At 28.5% G+C, this 20,475-nt stretch overlaps 2 protein-coding genes across 2 annotated transcripts; both read right to left on the bottom strand.

Moving 5' to 3' along the window:
• Nucleotides 1-681: 681 nt before the first annotated feature.
• On the bottom strand, nucleotides 682-2,626 carry LOC107457976 (probable transcription factor At1g61730). The gene is made up of 2 exons (XM_016076178.3): nucleotides 1,446-2,626; nucleotides 682-826 (listed from the first exon to the last, which is right to left on the bottom strand). The coding sequence occupies exon 1, from the start codon at nucleotides 2,511-2,513 to the stop codon at nucleotides 1,446-1,448; it is 1,068 nt and encodes a 355-aa protein (XP_015931664.1). The 5' UTR covers nucleotides 2,514-2,626; the 3' UTR covers nucleotides 682-826.
• A 15,511-nt stretch (nucleotides 2,627-18,137) lies between these two features.
• On the bottom strand, nucleotides 18,138-20,114 carry LOC107457977 (UDP-glycosyltransferase 73C3). The gene is made up of 2 exons (XM_016076180.3): nucleotides 19,230-20,114; nucleotides 18,138-18,982 (listed from the first exon to the last, which is right to left on the bottom strand). Exons 1-2 carry the CDS (start codon nucleotides 20,002-20,004, stop codon nucleotides 18,294-18,296), a joined length of 1,464 nt encoding a protein of 487 aa, XP_015931666.1. The 5' UTR covers nucleotides 20,005-20,114; the 3' UTR covers nucleotides 18,138-18,293.
• Between the last annotated feature and the right edge of the window lie 361 nt (nucleotides 20,115-20,475).

The raw sequence follows: 20,475 nt of genomic DNA, 5'->3' as shown, positions 1-20,475 counted from the left end.
CTATGTTTGACATTATTATTGTTTTGTTTCTTACTGATTTTCTATATTGCATTTATGTTTGACATTATTATTGCTTTAGCTGTTGAGCTTGTATCTTGATAATGTGCTTCTGATGCTTTAACTCTTTCTAATTAACTCTTTCTAATGCTAACTTATAACAAAGTTTTCTTCTGACAAATTTATCTTAGACACTTTGAGTTGCATTGCGAAACACATCCATGCACAAAGATACTGGAGGTATTACAAGCAACATGCTTGGAGGTTTATCCAGCTGTCTTAGGAGATCCATATTCGGCATCAATAATTACCAAAACACTCTCTGGATCGTTTTTACCAAAACACACTCCGTATCATTAGGAAAGAAAAAAAAACCTACACAACATCAAACAAAATCAAACAAAAGCACCAATATTCTCCTGCCAAAGCCAATTAAGCAATTTTCTACCCATACAATATGCAATAAAATGAACTTTTTCGCATTTTGTTTAAAGAAATCCTCGACCCTCTGTTCCTTGATTAATGAATCATTAAGAAAAATCTTAGAAATCACAAAAACATATATCCAGTACTGTCCTACATAATAGAAAAAAAAATGTACACCGTCAAACAACCATGTTTTTAACGGTTAAGACATTCAAAAATCATCAAAATTTCCAAATTACTATCGAACAAAATAAAAAGTGGCATATATAACAAGATCAGGAGACATATAGCCCAGCAACCAACTAGTTTAAATATGAAACTATACTAAATTCATACAATTGCATATTCCACAAATGCTCGATACACTTCGTCCTGTTTTAGATAATGTATCATCCTTCGCTATCTGAAAAATAACATAGAAAGTAGAAAGGGTGAAACAAATATTCTTCGGATAAAAAATAATCCATCCATTTAATTATTTTCAGCCAATAGGATTATTAAAAATTATTTGCTTTTAACTTCAAGAAAAACATAACTCACAGACAATAGTTTGACTTAGCATAGTATTCCCTTTTATTGTTTTGTTCTATAATTCTCATAGGTGAGTTATGTTTCTTCTTGAAGTTAATCATCTGCCATAGAAGTACACCAAATACTTGAAACTTAAAAAGTTATAGCGATATACAGACTTGTGCTAAAATCACTCATAATCTTACTATGACAGAATAAGAACAAGCCAAACTAACAATAACATTAAAACTTAGAAAAACTGAAACTAAGCTGCAGGAAAATCAAAATTGAAAGACTGTCAAATTAATTTTTTTGTGAGTTGGATTTTGGTGAACAAGTGAACTAAAACCTCCATTTTGCTTCCCTTTCCTCCAACTCCCAAACATAAAATTCTTGAATCAATGGAGATAAATATATATCATACAATACTAAAATGCCATGAACCTAAACATGTCAAAATAAAATCAAAATGCCAGAATCCAAAAAAACAAAAAAGCAACCAAGATATATACCTAGGAGGACGACGAGCTATTTGCTTGATATATCAACTTAGCCTGTTCGGCGTAGAATTCAGCTATCTCCACATACAATTTATTTTCAGCGTCTTTGAACTTTCTCCACCTAGCCTCGATGTCTTCCCTCTTTGAGACTCCAAGTAACTCTATTCCCTTTCTAATATAATCTTCACCGAAAGGCTTACCAAAAGTCCCATCGTACCTCAACATTGAAGTCAAAGCTAAACTAGTCACAGAAAATTCACTCATCCTTCTACCTTCATTTGAATCCAAAGGTTCAGAATTTAGTTTGGACTTTGCTTCAGCTTTTCCTTTTGAATGGGGCACTAGCGCCTTCTTCGCAGCCTTCTCATTATTAACTGTATCCTTTTTCGCAGTTTCGTTGAGCACTGCTTCACCGCCACGGCCATCGTGGCCCCAAACATTCTTTCCCAACTGAAGTGCTTCCAACTCGTGCGGCTTTAAGGTTGTCCCCTTGCCGTTCTTCTCTTTTAGTAGGATGTTCTCAAACTTCTTCTTCAGCCGGCGGATCTTCTCCTTCAGTTGCATGCATGATACATTTGCCCGAATCAAATTCGATCCCTTCATAAAATCGTAAAATTCATCAGCGCATTTATAGGGTTCCTTCCCTGTTTTCGCGATGAACTCAGACAGGCCTTTCAAGATACCTATCTCATCTTCCTCGCTGAAAACCCTCTGAAAGAGGGATTTGGATTTCTGCGGATCCTCTTCAACGGAGCCGACGGCGTTATCCTCCTGTGCCTTCTTCCCACGTTTTGGTTGCTTCGAGTCGTCGATACTGTTTTCAGCTGCGCGCTTTGACCCGGAAGCCGAAGGTTGAGACTTCAACTTTGGAGAGGGTTTAGAAGAATATGACGAGGGTTTGGAAACCTTTTGCGGTTGAGGCTTCCTGGGTTCATCTTCGCCTTGGTCTGTGTCTTCGTCCTCGTCAGATGAAGTTGCTGCTTCTTCTTCCTCGCTGCTATCTTCTTGTTCGGGCTGAGGCCTGGGAACCTGCGGTTCGTCGTCAGAGTCTTCAGGAGCGACTTGCTTCTGCTTCGCCATGGAAACTCCGAAATTCAGGAGGGAAAAAGTGAATTTAGGATTAGGGTTTGTCTTAGTTCACTCTCTGGACAGACTTGGCGAATTTTAAAGGCTAGGGTTTCGTTTGGGAGACACAGTGGGGCGGTTTTCTTTTTCTTTTTTAATTGAAAAATCGGAAATCATAAAAGAAAATGCCCGGTTCAAACGGTTCACTAGTTAACCGTCAATTAAATCGGTTTTTTTACCGAATGTATTCCAGATAGTTTTTTGCTTAAAATTTTGATTTTTATTTAATCCAGTTGAACCAATTAATTCAATTAAATTTTTAAAATTATGAATTATTAGCGGTTCAATAAACAGTGTCTGTTCAACCGCTTTTTTATTAAATTAAAAAAATATCTTTATATTTTTATTTTTAAAATTATAAATTTAATATCAATAATTAAAAAATAAATTATAAAAAATAAAATTTTAATTTATTTAGTATATGTAAAAGTATAAAATAAATAAATTTAAATAAAAAAATAAAAAAATTTATGTTATTACTATGTTTGACAGATTTAAGATAAAGATTTACTAATATTATTTTCAAATTCGTTATTTATATATTAAATTTATTTATTTTTTCAATCCTATTTAATTTGGAATAAATTTAAAAATTTATATTCATATTCAAAACACTGAATGCCAATCGCAATCAATTACCACTATACCACTATCAGAGTTCTCATTTTTGTTTATCACTTTGATTCATACAAATTCATTGTGTTAAAAGAATTATTTTCTTATTTGATTTAGATAGCTAAATGTATAACTATTATATAAATACTTATTTTTTATACTTACTTGTTAAGTCATATTTTATCATTTTAAAAAAAATTAAAATATCACGCATTCAAAAGTTTTGTATAAAATAATAAAATAAAAAATAAAAAAATTATAAGTTATTTAATTTTTTAATATATAGAATAATTGAATTTAAATTAATTTAGATATAATACTAAAATCATTACGTTGTTACTATGTGTAACAATGAAGATATAAATTTATAAATATTTGTAAATTTATTTATTTTTCAATTATAAATTTATAAAAATTTATATTTAAATCACTCTTTCTCTTGCATAATTTTAATAGCTAAAAAAAATTTATTTCTTATAATTTATATTGAACATTTTAAATTATCTTTAGTTTTATTATTCTTTTAAAATTTTTAATTTTTGGTTTTATTATTCTTTTTTCTTATCATTATCTATCTACATATGCTTCACCACCACTCTTATGTTAACTTGTTATCTCTTTCTTCCTCCATTTTTTTATTTTCTTTCTATCTTCTATTCAATCGCAGTTAGTTACCATCATATATTAGTTCATAATTATTACACTCAAAAGTAAAAACTAATTTAAAAATAAAATTCAAAAAAAAATATCATAACTCTGATGTAAATCAACTACACTCCTATAAACGTAACAAATGAGAAAATTTAACTTTTTTATTATGAGTATTTTTAATTATCTAATGCATACAAAATCACATATTTTCATTTATGATAAAAATTAAAAATTAAAGTTAAATGACATTAGTACCTTTTGGTTTAATAAAATTAAAATAAAGTATAAAAATAAGGATAAAAACTAAAAAAATAGATGGCTCTAGAGAAAGATAATGTTAAATTTTATGTCATTATATATGAAAACAGTGATTTATTTTATTATATTTATTTTTGTACCAAATAACAAAAAAGTTAAATTTTATGTCCGTTTTTTATTACTTATCTATAGTTGTTTAGATTAGACTTTATAGTTATTGAGTCATATTTCGTTCCAACAAAAAAATAGTTATGAAATTATTTTTATTTTTTATTGGAACACATTTATTATATCATAATTTTAATAATTGATGTAAAATTTAAAAAATTATATAAACATATATTTATTTTGATTAAATTCAAGAGTGAATTATACATATTTCTATAGTAAAAAAATAGACTTAACTTTTTTTATAATAAATAATTTTTTAATCATCTAATTTATAAAAAGAGTCCCATCCTATTATTTATCCTAAAGGTTAAATATTAAAACTAATGTTAATACTTTTTTTTATTAATGAAACTAAAATAAAACAAAAATAAACTTTGAATAAAAATAAAAATACAAAAATTGAATCTCAAAATATAAAATAATTATAAGATAAAAAAATTACTTAACTTTTTTCAGACAAATTATATTAGATTTTACGGTATATTTAAATGAAATGAGAAAAATGCAAGAGAAGATGGATAAAAAAGATTATTATGCCGTAAGATGATAGATAGTAAGGGAGGTAAGAGATAATGATAGAAAGTTCGTGAATGTGAATTGATGAAATAAGAGAGAACTTGAATGTACCATGCCTTGGTCAAGTTTTTTCCCATACATTATTCAATCACTTATCAATTATCCAATATCTAATGTACCATGCCTCTTACATAAATCACTCTTATCCTTATTTCTCAATAATATTCATATTATCATACATTAAACATTACCAAAACTCAATAATCATCCTCAATTATCATCACAACTCAATTATCTCCAATCCAAACACAAACCACACCAAACTCAACTCATCATACTTATCTGGACTTACAGGTTACAGCCTCCGGCCCAAATCTTACAAATACTCATCATCACATAACACGTTATCAACAATCATCATCAAACTCAATCATACAACACATATATACACATTTAACAAATTTCACAATTATTCCAACACATATCCTGTTCAGTTCAAAATATTAAAGCCTGTCTTATGGCAACTAGCCTAAGTTTTCACGCAACATTATATATTAATTATGAGAAACAAAAACTATACATTGGTCGATTTCTCCCCAAGACCAAAACACCTTAAAATCTCTCATCTTTTCAACTTTCTAAACCTCTAAATACATAGTAATGAGTTTCCATCTTCCAAGGCTCAAATTCAAGCACCCAAATCCACCAATTCAACTCCAATTCACATGAACTCAATCTAATATCATTCAATTTCTTCATAATCAATACTAGGATTCACTAATTTAATAATTCACAAGGGATTAGTGGTTTCTTATCTTATCCACTGATTACATGGACAAAACTCAATGCTAACTCGTACTAGAGCACCCATAAATTATCAAAATTATAAAATGTCTCAATATTCAAAATCAAAATTGCAGAATTAAAAAGAGGAGAGAATTAGGCACGAAATTCAGAATCTCTTACCACTTTGTTTAGAATGGTTTGAATATAATTTCTAGAGGAACACGTGGCTGCAGATGGCTTGTCAATCGGAGTTACGGATTGAAAGATATGAAAGATTAAAATTTGGTTGAAAATGGAGGTTAGGATTTGTGCCTTCAACTCTCTTCCCAGTGTGTTTGGCTGAATGTAAGGGAAGAAGGAGCTGATTTGGCTTTTATATTTGGGCCTTGGACCCAATACAGGTCCGGTCAAATTGATTTAGTCCGTTGGCTCAATTTTGGGCCAAAACCTTTAAATTTATTATTTTAATTCATATTTTAAATATTTTTACTTCTCTAAATTATAATTTTTAATTTGCTAATTCCCTTAACTCATAATTAATTTACCGTGTTTTACATAAGTTGAGGGAAGAAAATTTGTGCCAAAGGCTACTAATCAAACAACATCGTTTTGAAGAAGGCGGACTAATTTATCTCATTTTAAAAACTCTCCCTCCACGTAGGACACCGTAACAGCCATATCTGCATAGTGGCGTCCACGTTAAACTTTTTGTTGGGTCTGACAAATCCATATGAATAGAAAGATGCATATGTCCGACTTTTAAAGAGGTCAGAAATTTAAAAGTATTTTTAAATGGTTAGAGGGACAAAAAGTTAGAAACTTATTTATCCTTTTCTCAAAATCAAACTTCAGTATGTGTGTGTGTTGTTACGTTATAGAGATATATTGTTATAGATTGGTAAATAAAATATTTAATTTATTTATTTAAATTTATTTCTTAATTACATTTATAAGAGTGTAGATGAATCATATAAGAGTTATATTAATTATGATCGAGGAAGAGAGGTAGAAGGAGAAGAAGAAGAAAAAGAAAAACGAAGAGAGAACAAGCCAATAATGATAGATATATGTACAGAGAATAATAAGAAAAAAATTATGAAAAAAAAATTAAAAATTCTGAATGAATAACAAAACTAACGATAATTTAACATGTTGAATATAAAACTAAAAAAAATAAAAGTTTCTTTAGCCATTAAATTTATGTCAAAAAAGTATGATTTAAATATAAATTTTTATATTTACTTTAAATTAAATAAAATTGAGAAAATAAAAAAAATTACAAATATTTATACATTTTTATCTTGTTAAATTTAATAACAATGTAATAATATAGTATTATACCTAATTAGTTTAAATTTAATTATTCTGTACATTAAAAAATTAAATAACTTATAATTTTTTTTACTTATTAACAATTTATTATTTTTTATTTTTATCTCAAATTTATAATTTAAAAATATAATTTCTTAAAATATTAGAAAAAAACTAACAATACAGTAGTTGCTATTCTTTTTTTAAAATCGAATAAAAATTTTATTATTTAGAGAAATAGAAGTTAATATATTAAATGCAAAACAAATTAAGAATTATTACAAGCAGTATTGAGAGTAATAAAGTTACTCAACAATATCAACTTTTTTATAAGTTAATTGTATATATTGATAGTAATTAAAATAGTAGTGTCCATATAATATTACTCTTTTAAAAAAATATAATATATTTGATATTATTTTTTATAAATATTGACAAATTTTGATCATTTGAACAAAAATTTTAAATAATTGATATCTTAAATTTCTTTTTAAAATAATAAAATATGACTTAATAAGCAAGTATGAAAAATAAATATCTCTATAATAGTTATACATCTAGATATTCAAATCAAATAAGAAAAAAATTATTTTAGCAAATCTTTAATTCAAAATTTAACACAATGGATAGTTATGGGTTAAAATGATAAACAAAACGAGATGCGATAATAATACATGGTGGTAATTAATTGCAGTTGGGGTGAAAAAGAGAAGAAAACAAAGAATACGAAGGATTACCATGTGTTCATAACACGCAGCGGAAGAAAAGAAGGTAATCTTAAAGATCTATTTTTGTGCTTAAACTTTATTCCAATAATAAAGAATATATAGATCAGATCTAAATACCTGAGTACGCTAGTAAAAATCTTTTTTCTCCTTCGATGGTATGAAGGCGCTATGCGTATCCACACCGAGATCAACCTTTGCTGTCAACTCCTTGACCAATGGACATCTGATCTAAATTGAGAAACATCTTACAACTCTTTGCACGCCATAAAATTCTTCTCCAAGAATTAGGTTCACATACATTTGTGTGCGTAGAGGTAAAGGAATAAAACTCTTGTTATTCTCTCTTGTGACTTTCCTGTACTCTTGACGTACATATATATATTATGAGATTTGTTACTGATGTTAAATTTGATTCTCAATTCAAATTTAAATCATATCTTGAAATTCTAAATCTGAATCCTTCAAATTTTATGAATCATATCATAACTCAATTTGAAAATAGAATCAGTTAGGATCTCATCCAAATTTAGAAATAGAATAACTAATTATTCTCAAATCTCATTTAATATTCTCAATTATCATACTATTATTATATTTTTGGTGTTAGCAAAAAATATAATAATATTCCATCTGAATTAATATAATTATTTATTTGATCAAACCAAAATAATAATTAAATAATCTGAGGCAAAGATTAGAACACTCGTTAGTGTGTGACCCCATAGGTTCAATACTAAGCGGGTAGTAAATTAGTCATACTAAATTTACTAATCAAGGTTGGCGTCTAGCAACACTCCTCAACGACCCGATAGTATGAAGTAATATATTTTTACTAAGAACCTTAGAAGAACAAAGTATAATTCCTTCCATCTTTCCAGCTATTGGTTAACCCTTAGAGTATGGTTTAATTGTCAAACTCTAACTTGTTACCATTATTATAATGAATTGTGAATGACCTAAGAAACTCATTTCTTCATTCATTCAATCTCCTTTGCCAAGATTTTATTCATCTCAGTCACTATAATCATAGAGTTCAAACTCTTTACTGAGAGTTGATGGATTCCTTATTGACTAATCATTAATTCTACAAGTATCTAAATCATACCCAATATCCATTCAACTAGTACCCTAGGGTATTAGGTGTCCGGAATCAAAGTATAATAAATACATTGTTAATTACTGTGACAGTCGCAAGTCAAAGGAAACTCTATTACTATGTTCATCTTGAGAATATCCTATTGACAAATATACGGTAATTATAACCATTAGAAATTCTCAAAGTGAGTCAGTTCAATGGTTATATCTCTATATGCACCATCTATATATATAATTTAATAAATGAGATCTATTAATCTTCATCCAATGAAAACCATTATATATATATTGATCTTTCTGGATTATTAATGTCTTTTTTAATAATCCTATGACCAAAAATAATTTAGATTAAATTATAAAAGATTTATCTCTCAATATTATGATCACTATCATAATGATAAATCTCTAAATTTAATCAAGGATCTTATTATATTAATATTTTAATATAATAGCAATAACAAATTATTTGACACATGATTGATTAGATTATGGTCATACTACTTATTCCCAACAATCTCCCACTTACATGAGAGCCAATCATGATAGATTGGATCTTGGGCATACTATTATCTCAATAATCTCCCACTTGCACTAGAGCCAATCAATCATGTTTATAATTTTCAATGCACATTTGTGTTTATCAAAACTCTTTTGACCTTAAACACCTTAGCTTTTGAGCATGTTTACTTGACCTTTTGTAAAGTACACTTAGTGCATAATAAATATCACGTTTTCTTAAAGGAGGCTACTACGATAAAGTTGTTATTTTTATCTTTTTGTAAAGATGTTTTTTATTTTGTGGTTGTTATTGATTTAAAAACGTATTACTAGAAATGTTGCTTAAAGAGAAAGTGTTACCCTTAATCGTTAACTTGGCTCTGATACCGATTTTTTAATTTCGACTTTTTTTTAATTACTCTTTCGAAATTTCTACTAGTTCTTCATATTTTGCTTCGAATAAATTTATAATTTGTATAGATTCAATTGGTGGTGCTCTATTCAAAGGATTTTGATAAAAATAATTTGCAACTTCATAATCTGGAGTATTAATAATTTCTACAATTTCTCTTGTATTTGTTATATGATTATTTATTACTAGTCGTTGATGTATATTTATAATTCTGATTTCATATTTATAATTTTTAATTCTGTTCTAATTTCTATCATAATTATAATATTCTTCTTTACATGAATTATTATATATGAAATCTTTTATCTGTTTATCTTTTTCTTTAATATAATTTCTTAAATTCTCAAGAACTTCTTTTATTTCTACACTTTCTCTTGTTTCTAAATATCTTTCTAATTTTTCAATTTCATTCTCCATCTTTTCTTTCAACAGTTTTAATTTTTTTAAATCGTAATATGATTTTCTAGACATTTATAAATTTTCTAAATTTAATTCCAACTTGTTCATAATTATTCTTATTTCTATCTTTTTTATTATAAGATCATCAATTTCGTTTTGAAGATTATTTAATTCTTTTTTATACTCCTCTATTTTATTTTTTAATTTTTTTCCTCTTTTTCTTTTTATTTTATTTTCTAGTTTTTCAATATTTTTATGCTTCATAAATTAGGTAATCTTATTATAATTCCTAAAAATAGTTTTGTTTAACATTATTTATTTTAGAATATCTGCAAACTCTATCATCGATTCATGACTATTTTTTAGAGATTCTATTAATTTTTCTAGCTCTTCAACTTCCTTTTTCAGCTTGTTATAGATTATTTTTAGAGCTTCAAATGCTCTTTGATTTATTTCAGAAAACTGCAAATAATTCAAACGATTCTCTCTTTCAAAGAGCTCTTGTTTCTTATCTTGATAAGTTACATATATTTCTTCCTTATCTATTGTCATATTTTAATATTTAGGGTTTCATTTAATTTTTTGACCTTTTTTGTTAATTCTTTTATTTCAGAGTTTTCTTCTTTAATTTTTAATTTAGATAAACTTAAAGGACTATTGACTTTAGATTCTCTTATTTGGAAATTTGATGAAAAAGATCTTCTTGATGGTTCTTTTAAAAATAGAACTGGATTTTCAATAGCTTTATATTTTGGTATTTCTGTTTTTACAATTTTCTAAAATAATTCATCGACATAAATTTTTCTCTGTTTTTAAATATTATACTATGATGGCTATTTGTTAAAGCATAATTTATTGCATATGTAATTGAAAATGGTTCATCATCTTGTTCCATTAAACTTTTTCTATGAAATTTATAAGCTAAACTTATAGATCTTCCAATATTTTCAGTTGATAAAGGTATAACATATCTAAGATGGCATTAAATTTAACATTTACATTTGCCAAATTTTCATGAACAATTCTAATTATTTGATATATTATGTCATCAGTAATTCTTTTGTCACAGATTGCTAAACTTATTGGTGAATTAATTCCTTTCATATATGTAGATTTGATTAAGACTTGTATGGTATTAATATGAATCCATCCAATTTTAGATCTTTTTTATTGATCCTTAATTTTCTCAATCTGTTTACTCATTTCTTCATCATTTATCAAAGCTATTTCAAGTTCTCTATTAGCAGATTTTATTTTTAGAGGGGTTTCAAGTTGAATTTTTTCATAGTATATTATATTTTTTCTATTAAAAACTTCTTTTAAAAGACTTTGTTTATTAAAATTTTCATTTGATTTGAGATTTAGTTCTATTTTTAGAACAGCCTGTTTTTCATTATCTAATAAAGTAATTAATCTATAATAATCAGATTCTTTCATTAATTCTAAACTTTCTAAATAATTCATAATTAAGAGACTAGGACAAAGATGTACCTTTCTAAAAAAAAACTTCTTATATTTAGTATATTTTACATAAGGTGTTTTTATCTCCAGAAGGGAGATTGTAGATATTAACTCCAAATGGAAGTTTAAAACTATTTTTTTCTAAGAGAATTCTTTGTCAGACTACAGAATCGCCTCGGCAGCTTCCTCCTTGCTCTCCTAGCATATGAGTACTCTTAGTCTTCTGCTTTCTGTTTTCTGATACCTTCTACAATTGCCTGAGCAATCTATTTATAATGGTTGGGTCTGATGGCAATTTCCATCCTTACCCTTCTTATGACGTCATTGCTTATGTCATTGTTTACTATCTTGCACCAGCTACATTATTGGTGTTTTATGACCTAAGCGCTTACATCATTATGCAATAATATTGAGGGATGCTTCAGATACACTATCCTCCTCTTTTATCATGTGGGTGGATCCTATTTCATTATTGCTTTCTTCAGATATTTTCGAGGCGCATAGCTGGTACCTGTGGTCTTCTCTGTCTTTTATCAAATAGCAGAGATTCCTTCTTATCCCTTCAGGGAGCTTTTTTAGAAGTTCAGATAAATTGTAGAATGCTGATTCAAATTCTACCAAGAGTCTCATTTCTCTTTCTTCAATTTCATTTCTTTTACTGGACACAAGCAGAGTATTTCTACTTTAATTTTATAATTAATTTTTGTACGAGATTCCTTCGTTATTTTTTGAGTTCTTTCAAAGACCTTTGCTAATGTGCTGGCTAGTCTTCCTTCATGACTGTAAATTGTTAAATCTTGAATTTGATTAATTGGTTAAAAAATTTCTGAAAAAACGGACATGAATATTACTTGGTATGCTGGAACCAAGCATTCTTCTTCTTCATTAAAAATAGGTTGACTATTTGTAAATTTTAGGGATATATCCCTTAGATTTATATTGTTAATCATATTTTTAAATCTCTTTACTGCATCAACGAATCCTGCAGGAAACTCACTAATAATTTTTAGATCATTAAAAATTAAAATTGTATCAATTAATCCATACTGAAAAATTGATAAGTGTCAGATGGAAAAGCATATGGAAAAATAACCAGCTTTATTAGCTGTTCTTTGACAATAGGATAATATCCCAAAATTGTCCTTTTTTCAGTCCACTTTAGGATTATATTAAGGTTTTCTTTGAGATTTGATCTACAGACCCTTTTCTTTTCCTTGATTTCAGTCCTTGTAAGAATGTTTATCATTATTCCTGTTTTTTGGGCTTGAATTGGAGCTTTATCTGCTCTCCTTAGGGTTTGCTCTGGGTGAAGAGCTTCATATTTCTTGAAGGATTCCTTTGCCTCTTCCAACGTTAAAAATCTTCCTTTATGAATTATCTTTGATTGATGTGTGAATGGTGCTGCTTTTTTCCAGGCATCATATACTCCTTTTATGGGACCATTATAAATTACATAATATTTTTTTATATATCTTGGGTGAATTTTTTAATAATTTCAGCAATTATTTTATTTTCTGAAATTTTTTCTCCTCCTAGTTTGTCCATCATGCTTAGCTGGCTGAAATCAACACAATAAGCAAAACCATCAGAGTTTAGCCAGCTAAGCATGGTGGGTAAACTAGGAAGAGAAAAAATTTCAAAAAATAAAATAATTACCGAAATTATTAAAAAATCCACCCAAGATATATAAAAAATATGATGTAATTTATAATGGCCACATGAAAGGAGTATATGATGTCTGGAAAAAAGCAGCACCATTCACACATCAATCAAAGATAATTCATAAAGGATGATTTTTAACGCTGGAAGAGGCAAAGGAATCCTTCAGGGAATATGAAGCTCTTCACCTAGAGCAAACCCTAAGGAGAGCAGATAAAGCTCCAATTTAAGCCCAGAAAACAGGAATAATGAGAAACATTCTTACAAGGACTGAAATCAAGGAAAAGAAAAGGGTCTGTAGATCAAATCTCAGAGAAACCTTTAATATAATCCTGAATTTGATCGAAGAAAAAAGGGCAATTTTGAAATATTATCCTATTGCCAAAGAACAGCTAACAAAGCTTATTATTTTTCAAGATGCTTCCCCATCTGATACTTATCAGTTATCACAGTATGGATTAATTGATATAATTTTAATTTTTAATGATCTAAAAATTATTAGTTAGTTTCCTACAGGATTCGTTGATGCAATAAAGAGATTTAAAAATATGATTGACAATGTAAATCTAAGGGATGTATCCCTAAAATTTATAAATAGTTAACCTATTTTTAATGAAGAAGAAGAATGCTTGGTTCCAACATACCAAGTAATATTCATGTCCATTTTTTCAGGAAATTTTCAACCAATTGATCAAGTTCAAGATTTAACAATTTACAATCATGAAGAAAGACTAGCCAGCACATTAGTAAGGGTCTTTGAAAGAACTCAAAAAATAACGAAGGAATCTCGCACAAAAATTAATTATAAAAGTAGAAATACACTGCTTGTGTCTAGTAAAAAAATGAAATTGAAGAAAGAGAAATGAGACTCTTGGCGGAATTTGAATCAGCATTCTATAATTTATCTGGACTTCTAGAATAGCTAACAAAGCTTATTATTTTTCAAGATGCTTCTCCATCTGATACTTATCAGTTATCCCAGTATGGATTAATTGATACAATTTTAATTTTTAAGGAACAAAAAATTATTAGTGAGTTTCCTGCAGGATTCGTTGATGCAGTAAAGAGATTTAAAAATATGATTGGCAATGTAAATCCAAGGGATATATCCCTAAAATTTATAAATAGTCAACCTATTTTTAATAAAGAAGAAGAATGCTTGGTTCCAGCATACCAAGTAATATTCATGTCTATTTTTTTAGAAAATTTTCAACCAATTGATCAAGTTTAAGATTTAACAATTTACAATCATGAAGGAAGACTAGCCAGCACATTAGGAAGGGTCTTTGAAAGAACTCAAAAAATAACGAAAGAATCTCGCACAAAAATTAATTATAAAAGTAGAAATACACTGCTTGTGTCCAAAAAAATGAAATTGAAGAAAGAGAAATGAGACTCTTGGTGAAATTTGAATCAGCATTTTATAATTTATCTGGACTTTTAGAAAAGCTCCCTGAAGGGATAAGAAGGAATCTCTGCTATTTGATAAAAGACAGAGAAGACCACAGGTGCCAGCTATGCGCCTCAGAAATATCTGAAAAAAGCAATAATGAAATAGGATCCATCCACATGATAAAAGAGGAGGATAGTGCATCTGAAGCATCCCTCAACATTATTGCATAATGACGTAAGCGCTTAGGTCATAAAGCACCAATAATGTAGTTGGTGCAAGATAGTAAACAATGACGTAAGCAATGACGTCATAAGAAGGGTAAGGATGGGAATTGTCCATCAGACCCAACCATTATAAATAGATTGTTTAGGCAATTGTAGAAGGTATCAGAAAATAGAAAGCAGAAGGCTAAGAGTACTCATATGCTAGGAGAGCAAGGAGGAAGCTGTCGAGGCAATTCTGTAGTCTGACAAAGAATTCTCTTAGAGAAAAATAGTTTTGAACTCTCCTATGGAATTAATATCTACAACCTCTCCTCTGGAGACAAAAACACCTTATGTAAAATATACTAAATAAAGGAAGTTTTTCTCCAGAAATGTACATCTTTGTCCTAGTCTCTTAGTTATGAATTATTTAGAAAGTTTAGAATTAACGGAAGAATATGATTATTATAAATTAACTGCTTTATTAGATAATAAAAAATAGGTTGTTCTAAAAACAGAACTAAATCTCAAATCAAATGAAAATTTTAGTAAACAACGTCTTTTAAAAGAAGTTTTTAATAGAAAAATATAATATACTATGAAAAAATTCAACTTGAAGCTCCTGTAAAAATAAAATCTGCTAATGGAGAACTTGAAATAGCTTTGATAAATGATAAAAAAAAATGAGTAAACAGATTGAAAAAATTAAGGATCAACAAAAAAGATCTAAAATTGGATGGATTCATATTATTACCATACAAGTCTTAATCAAATCTACATATATGAAAGGAATTAATTTACCAATAAGTTTAGCAATCTGTGGCAAAAGAATTGCTGATGATCAAATAGATCAAATAATTGGAATTGTTCATGAAAATTTGGCAAATATAAATGTTAAATTTAATGCCCATCTTGGATATGCTATACCTTTATCAACTAAAAATCTTGAAAGATCTATAAGTTTAGCTTATAAATTTCATAGAAAAAGTTTAATGGAACAAGATGATGAACCATTTTCAATTACATATGCAATATATTATGCTTTAACAAATAGCCATCATAGTATAATATTTAAAAATAGAGAAAGAATTTATGTCGACGAATTATTTCAGAAAATTGTAAAAACAGAAATACTAAAATTTAAAGCTATTGAAAACCCAGTTATATTATTAAAAGAACCATCAAGAAGATTGTTTTCATCAAATTTCCAAATAAGAGAATCTAAAGTCAATAGTCCTTTAAGTTTATCTAAATTAAAAATTAAAGAAGAATACTCTGAAATAAAAGAATTAACAAAAAATGTCGAAAAATTAAATGAAATCCTAAATATTAAATTATGACAATAGATAAGGAAGAAATATATGTAACTTATCAAGATAAGAAACAAGAGCTCTTTGAAAGAGAGAATCGTTTGAATTATTTGTAGTTTTTTGAAATAAATCAAAGAGCATTTGAAGCTCTAAAAATAATCTATAACAAGCTAAAAAACGAAGTTGAAGAGCTAGAAACATTAATAGAATCTCTAGAAAATAGTCATGAATCGATGATAGAGTTTGCAGAAATTCTAAAATAAATAATGTTAAACAAAACTATTTTTAGGAATTATAATAAGATTACCTAATTTATGAAGCATAAAAAGATTGAAAAATCAGAAAATAAAATAAAAAGGAAAAGAGTAAAAAAAATAAAAAATAAAAAATAAAATAGAGGAGTATAAAAAAGAATTAAATAATCTTTAGAACGAAATTGATGATCTTATAATAAAAAAAAATAGAAATAAGAATAATTATGAACAAGTTGGAATTAAATTTAGGAAATTTATAAATGCCTGAAAAATCATATTACGGTTTAAAAGAATTAAAGCTGTTGAAAGAAAAGATGGAGAAGAAAATTGAAAAATTAGAAAGATATTTAGAAACAAGAGAAAATGTAGAAATAAAAGAAGTTCTTGAGAATTTAAGAAATTATATTAAAGATAAAGACAAACAGATAAAAGTATTTATATATAATTATCCATGTAAAAAAGAATATTATAATTATGATAGAAATTAGAACAAAATTAAAAATTATAAATATGAAATCAGAATTATAAATATACATCAAGGACTAGTAATAAATAATCATATAACAAATACAAGAGAAATTGTAAAAATGGTTAATACTCCAGGTTATGAAGTTGCAAATTATTTTTATCAAAATCCTTTGAATAGAACACCACCAATTGAATCTATACAAATTGTAAATTTATTCGAAACAAAATATGAAGAGCTAGTAGAAATTTCGAAAGAAGAATTAAAAAAAAAGTCAAAATTAAAAAATTGGTATCAGAACCAAATTAACGATTAAGGATAACACTTTCTCTTTAAGTAACACTTTTAGTGATACGTTTTTAAATCAATAACAACTACAAAATAAAAAACGTCTTTACAAAAAGATAAAAATAATAACTTTATCGTAGTAACCTCCTTAAAATAATGCGAATAACTCTGAAAAATTAATTATTTTATAAATAAAACAAGTATATTTAAAAAAACTGTAGTAGATGTTGCTGTTTTTATCCTCAAAGAAAAAGCAAGGTAAAAAAATAATTTAGAATGTACATTTCACTTTTCTAAACTTTTATTTTATGAAAAGGTAAAATATTAACATATAAGTACAATAATTTCGAATTTGCTAATTTTAATAAAGAAAACTCGGATGTCTGGATGCATTGATTTTGGCATATGTGTTCATCTCTATTTGTGCAATTCCTTTCTTAATTGACTGGATTCTTTGTTTTATTAGTTTACTGCATAAAATGTCCACGTAATTTTACAGCATATATACTGTCTCTAGCATTTGTTTTTCTGCATTAGGTGTAGCTTGGCAGTTGGCACCATATGCATACAAACAGAGATGTGAATCCATTTTTCTCTCTAGGTTCAGTAGCAGCTTTACATGCATTTTCCCCGGTCAGAGAGTCTCTTCTACTTTATTAAATTTTGTCTATTATTTCGATTATAACTTTAAAAATAATACAATTTCGCTGTATGTAGACTATGTACATCCTTTATATAAATACTAATTTAACACTAATATTTTTTTAACAATTATATACGAATTCTTTTTATTTTATTAAATAAAAAATAAATTAAATACATAATTATTTAGTAATAATTAAATATAAAAAATATTTGAAATATTTGGTGTACGAACACTATTTTTTAAAATCTTTCAAAGTCATATATGGCAACATAAATTATATCCGTTTCATTGGTGATATATGGGTACACTTCTTTTATGCCTCTTTATCTATTATTTCACACTTTTTCATTTTTCTTGGTCTTCTTCTGCTGGTTTCTTAAAAAATACAAGAGTTTATAAAACCCTTTCAGTTATGACAATGCAGTCTTTTATTATCAGAGATTAGAGATTCGATCTGACTGCTGAAACTAAAACTTAATAGCAATGATAAGCTCAGATATATAACACTGTTGTTGAAACAAAAATATAAAATTGACTCTCCTAAACAAATTTGAAAAAGCCATTAGAGAAATTAAGGTCTCTGCCTCTTATAGGAAGATATGCTTACAAACGATATCATATATCTCCCTTAGTTTTTTGCATAATATCTTGGATAAGGTGGGTCACATTTGAGTGAGAAGACCCACCTTTTTCTACAGCTTTCTTAGCCATCTCAGCAAGCTCTCTTATCCTTTTTCTTCTTTCTTCCTTTTCAATACTCTCATCCATTAACTCCTCTATTGCATTTTGAACATCTTCCTTCTTTATCAGCACACCAATTTCCTCTTCCTTCCCCCACGCAACAGGACACTCCACCCCAACCCTTACTCCAACTTTCAATATCTGAACAATTAATTTTTCATTGAAAAATTGGTCTCCAAATTGCGGCCACGTAAGCATTGGTACACCGGCACACACGGCTTCTAAGGTAGAGTTCCAACCACAATGTGTTATGAACCCTCCAATGGAAGGGTGTGACAATATTAGCAGCTGAGGAGCCCAACCTCGAATTACAACACCTTGATCTTTACATCTTTCTTCAAATCCATCTTCCTTCATCCATTTTTCCAAAGCTTCTAACTGTCTTCCTTCCCTTATAACCCAAATGAAGGGTTTTCCCGAGGCTTCCAAGGCTAAACCAAGCTCTATCAACTGCAATGGAATCAAACTGGTTACACTTCCAAGGCATGCATAGATTACACTCTGCGGTTTCTGCAAGTCAAGCCACTTCAAATGATGCCACTCGTCCATCGAAACACTTTTTCCTGTTAGATATATAATTTAGAGTCTAGAATTAAAAATTTAAAATAAACAAGTTAATTTAAAAAAAAAAATTGGCTAAATCCCATTCCTTTTAAACCAATAATACTATAGAGACAAAAAAACAAAAAAAAATTATTTGGTATTAATTAATTATCATAACAATTCATAAATACTAAATAAAATAAATTATAATTATTTTTTATTAATTTTCTTTGATTACCAGAGGTTTCCGTGAAAAACTAACCATACCTCTTTGCGCCTTATCCACTTGATCCTTGTTGCTTAGTGAAACAGGGCCAATACACCAGACTTTGTTGTTTCTAATCTTGCTGTATTCCTTCGCATACGCAGGCTCCAACTCTTGAAAGGAATTCATGATTACGCCGTAAGTAACCGCCTCCGCCGCCATCATTTCGTCGTTATACTCTTTCCAGCTTTCGTCCAGGTTGAACAGAATCTGCGCCTTGGTAAATTGGAGTCTGTCAGGGACACCGGGCAAAACAAAGTAGTCCGATTCAGCGGTTTCCCGCTCCCTCTCGCTAACATTGTAGACATGGAGACAGTGTTGACACAAGAGGAAGAAGTTGTTTACGCCACCGAAAGAGATCCTGGGAACGTTGAACTTGCTAGAGATGTGCCTAGTGTATGATAAGTTCATATCAGAGACGATGCAGCTTGGTGGCGGTGTTAGATCTTCTAGAAGCTTCTCCACGGGTTCGCGGAAAAACTTTGTTGCGTTCAAAAATTTCATGGTCATGGAAGTGGAAGGTAGCATGTCCATGTTCTCCAGGCCTTCTGGCAAACCAGCTTGTTTGGATGGGAATGGAAGTTGAAGCACTCTCATATGGTAACGGGCAAAGGTTGATGTGAAGCGTGATGCATTGCTTGGTGTTGTCACAACTGTGATGGTAACGTTCTTGTGCTGCAACAATAGCTTTGCAATGTCCATCATAGGGATCATGTGGCCTTGCGCCATTAATGGAAACATGACAAAGTGAAGCTGAAGGGGTTCTTCCAAAGCCATGATTGGTGATTAGCTGAATCGTGCCAATGAATAAAAGCCTAGCACATTTATTTATAGGTCTTAGATTCCTTTACGGCGGCTTGCTTCTAATTTTGACCACTCTTATTCTTTTCTTCCTTGCTTGGCACGCACTCTTGCCAATTTGTTGCTCTATCATTAATATGAGAATAACATTAAATTGTAAGAGAGATTTTTATGTTAGTGAAATAATTAATTTTTAGGGAGCTACTCAAATATGAAGACGTCAAAATAATCTTGGGGCCACTTGCATGCCGACGCGAAAAATATCCTGTGGTAAAGATAATGATATTTGTTCAATAACTACTAAATTTGTGTCCCAAATTTTAATTAAGCAAGTATCGTTAGTTCAATCCTCGTTAATTTACAAAAAGATTGATTTAGCGATTCATTATGCTCATTAATTTTATATTATTATTCAGTATTTATTTTATTTTTTAAATTCAATAAAAA

Source organism: Arachis duranensis, chromosome 7 (assembly GCF_000817695.3).
Source record: "Arachis duranensis cultivar V14167 chromosome 7, aradu.V14167.gnm2.J7QH, whole genome shotgun sequence".
NCBI lineage: Eukaryota > Viridiplantae > Streptophyta > Magnoliopsida > Fabales > Fabaceae > Arachis > Arachis duranensis.
The sequence above is the reverse complement of the archived record's forward strand: the minus strand, read 5'-3'. Positions and strand labels throughout refer to the sequence as shown.

Coding starts and splice junctions, on each gene's coding strand:
- LOC107457976 (XM_016076178.3), bottom strand. CDS start 2,513: ATGGCGAAGCAGAAGCAAGTCGCTCCTGAAGACTCTGACGACGAACCG.
- LOC107457977 (XM_016076180.3), bottom strand. CDS start 20,004: ATGGCTTTGGAAGAACCCCTTCAGCTTCACTTTGTCATGTTTCCATTA. Junction 18,983..19,229: donor AGTGGATAAGGCGCAAAGAG/GTATGGTTAGTT, acceptor TATATCTAACAG/GAAAAAGTGTTTCGATGGAC.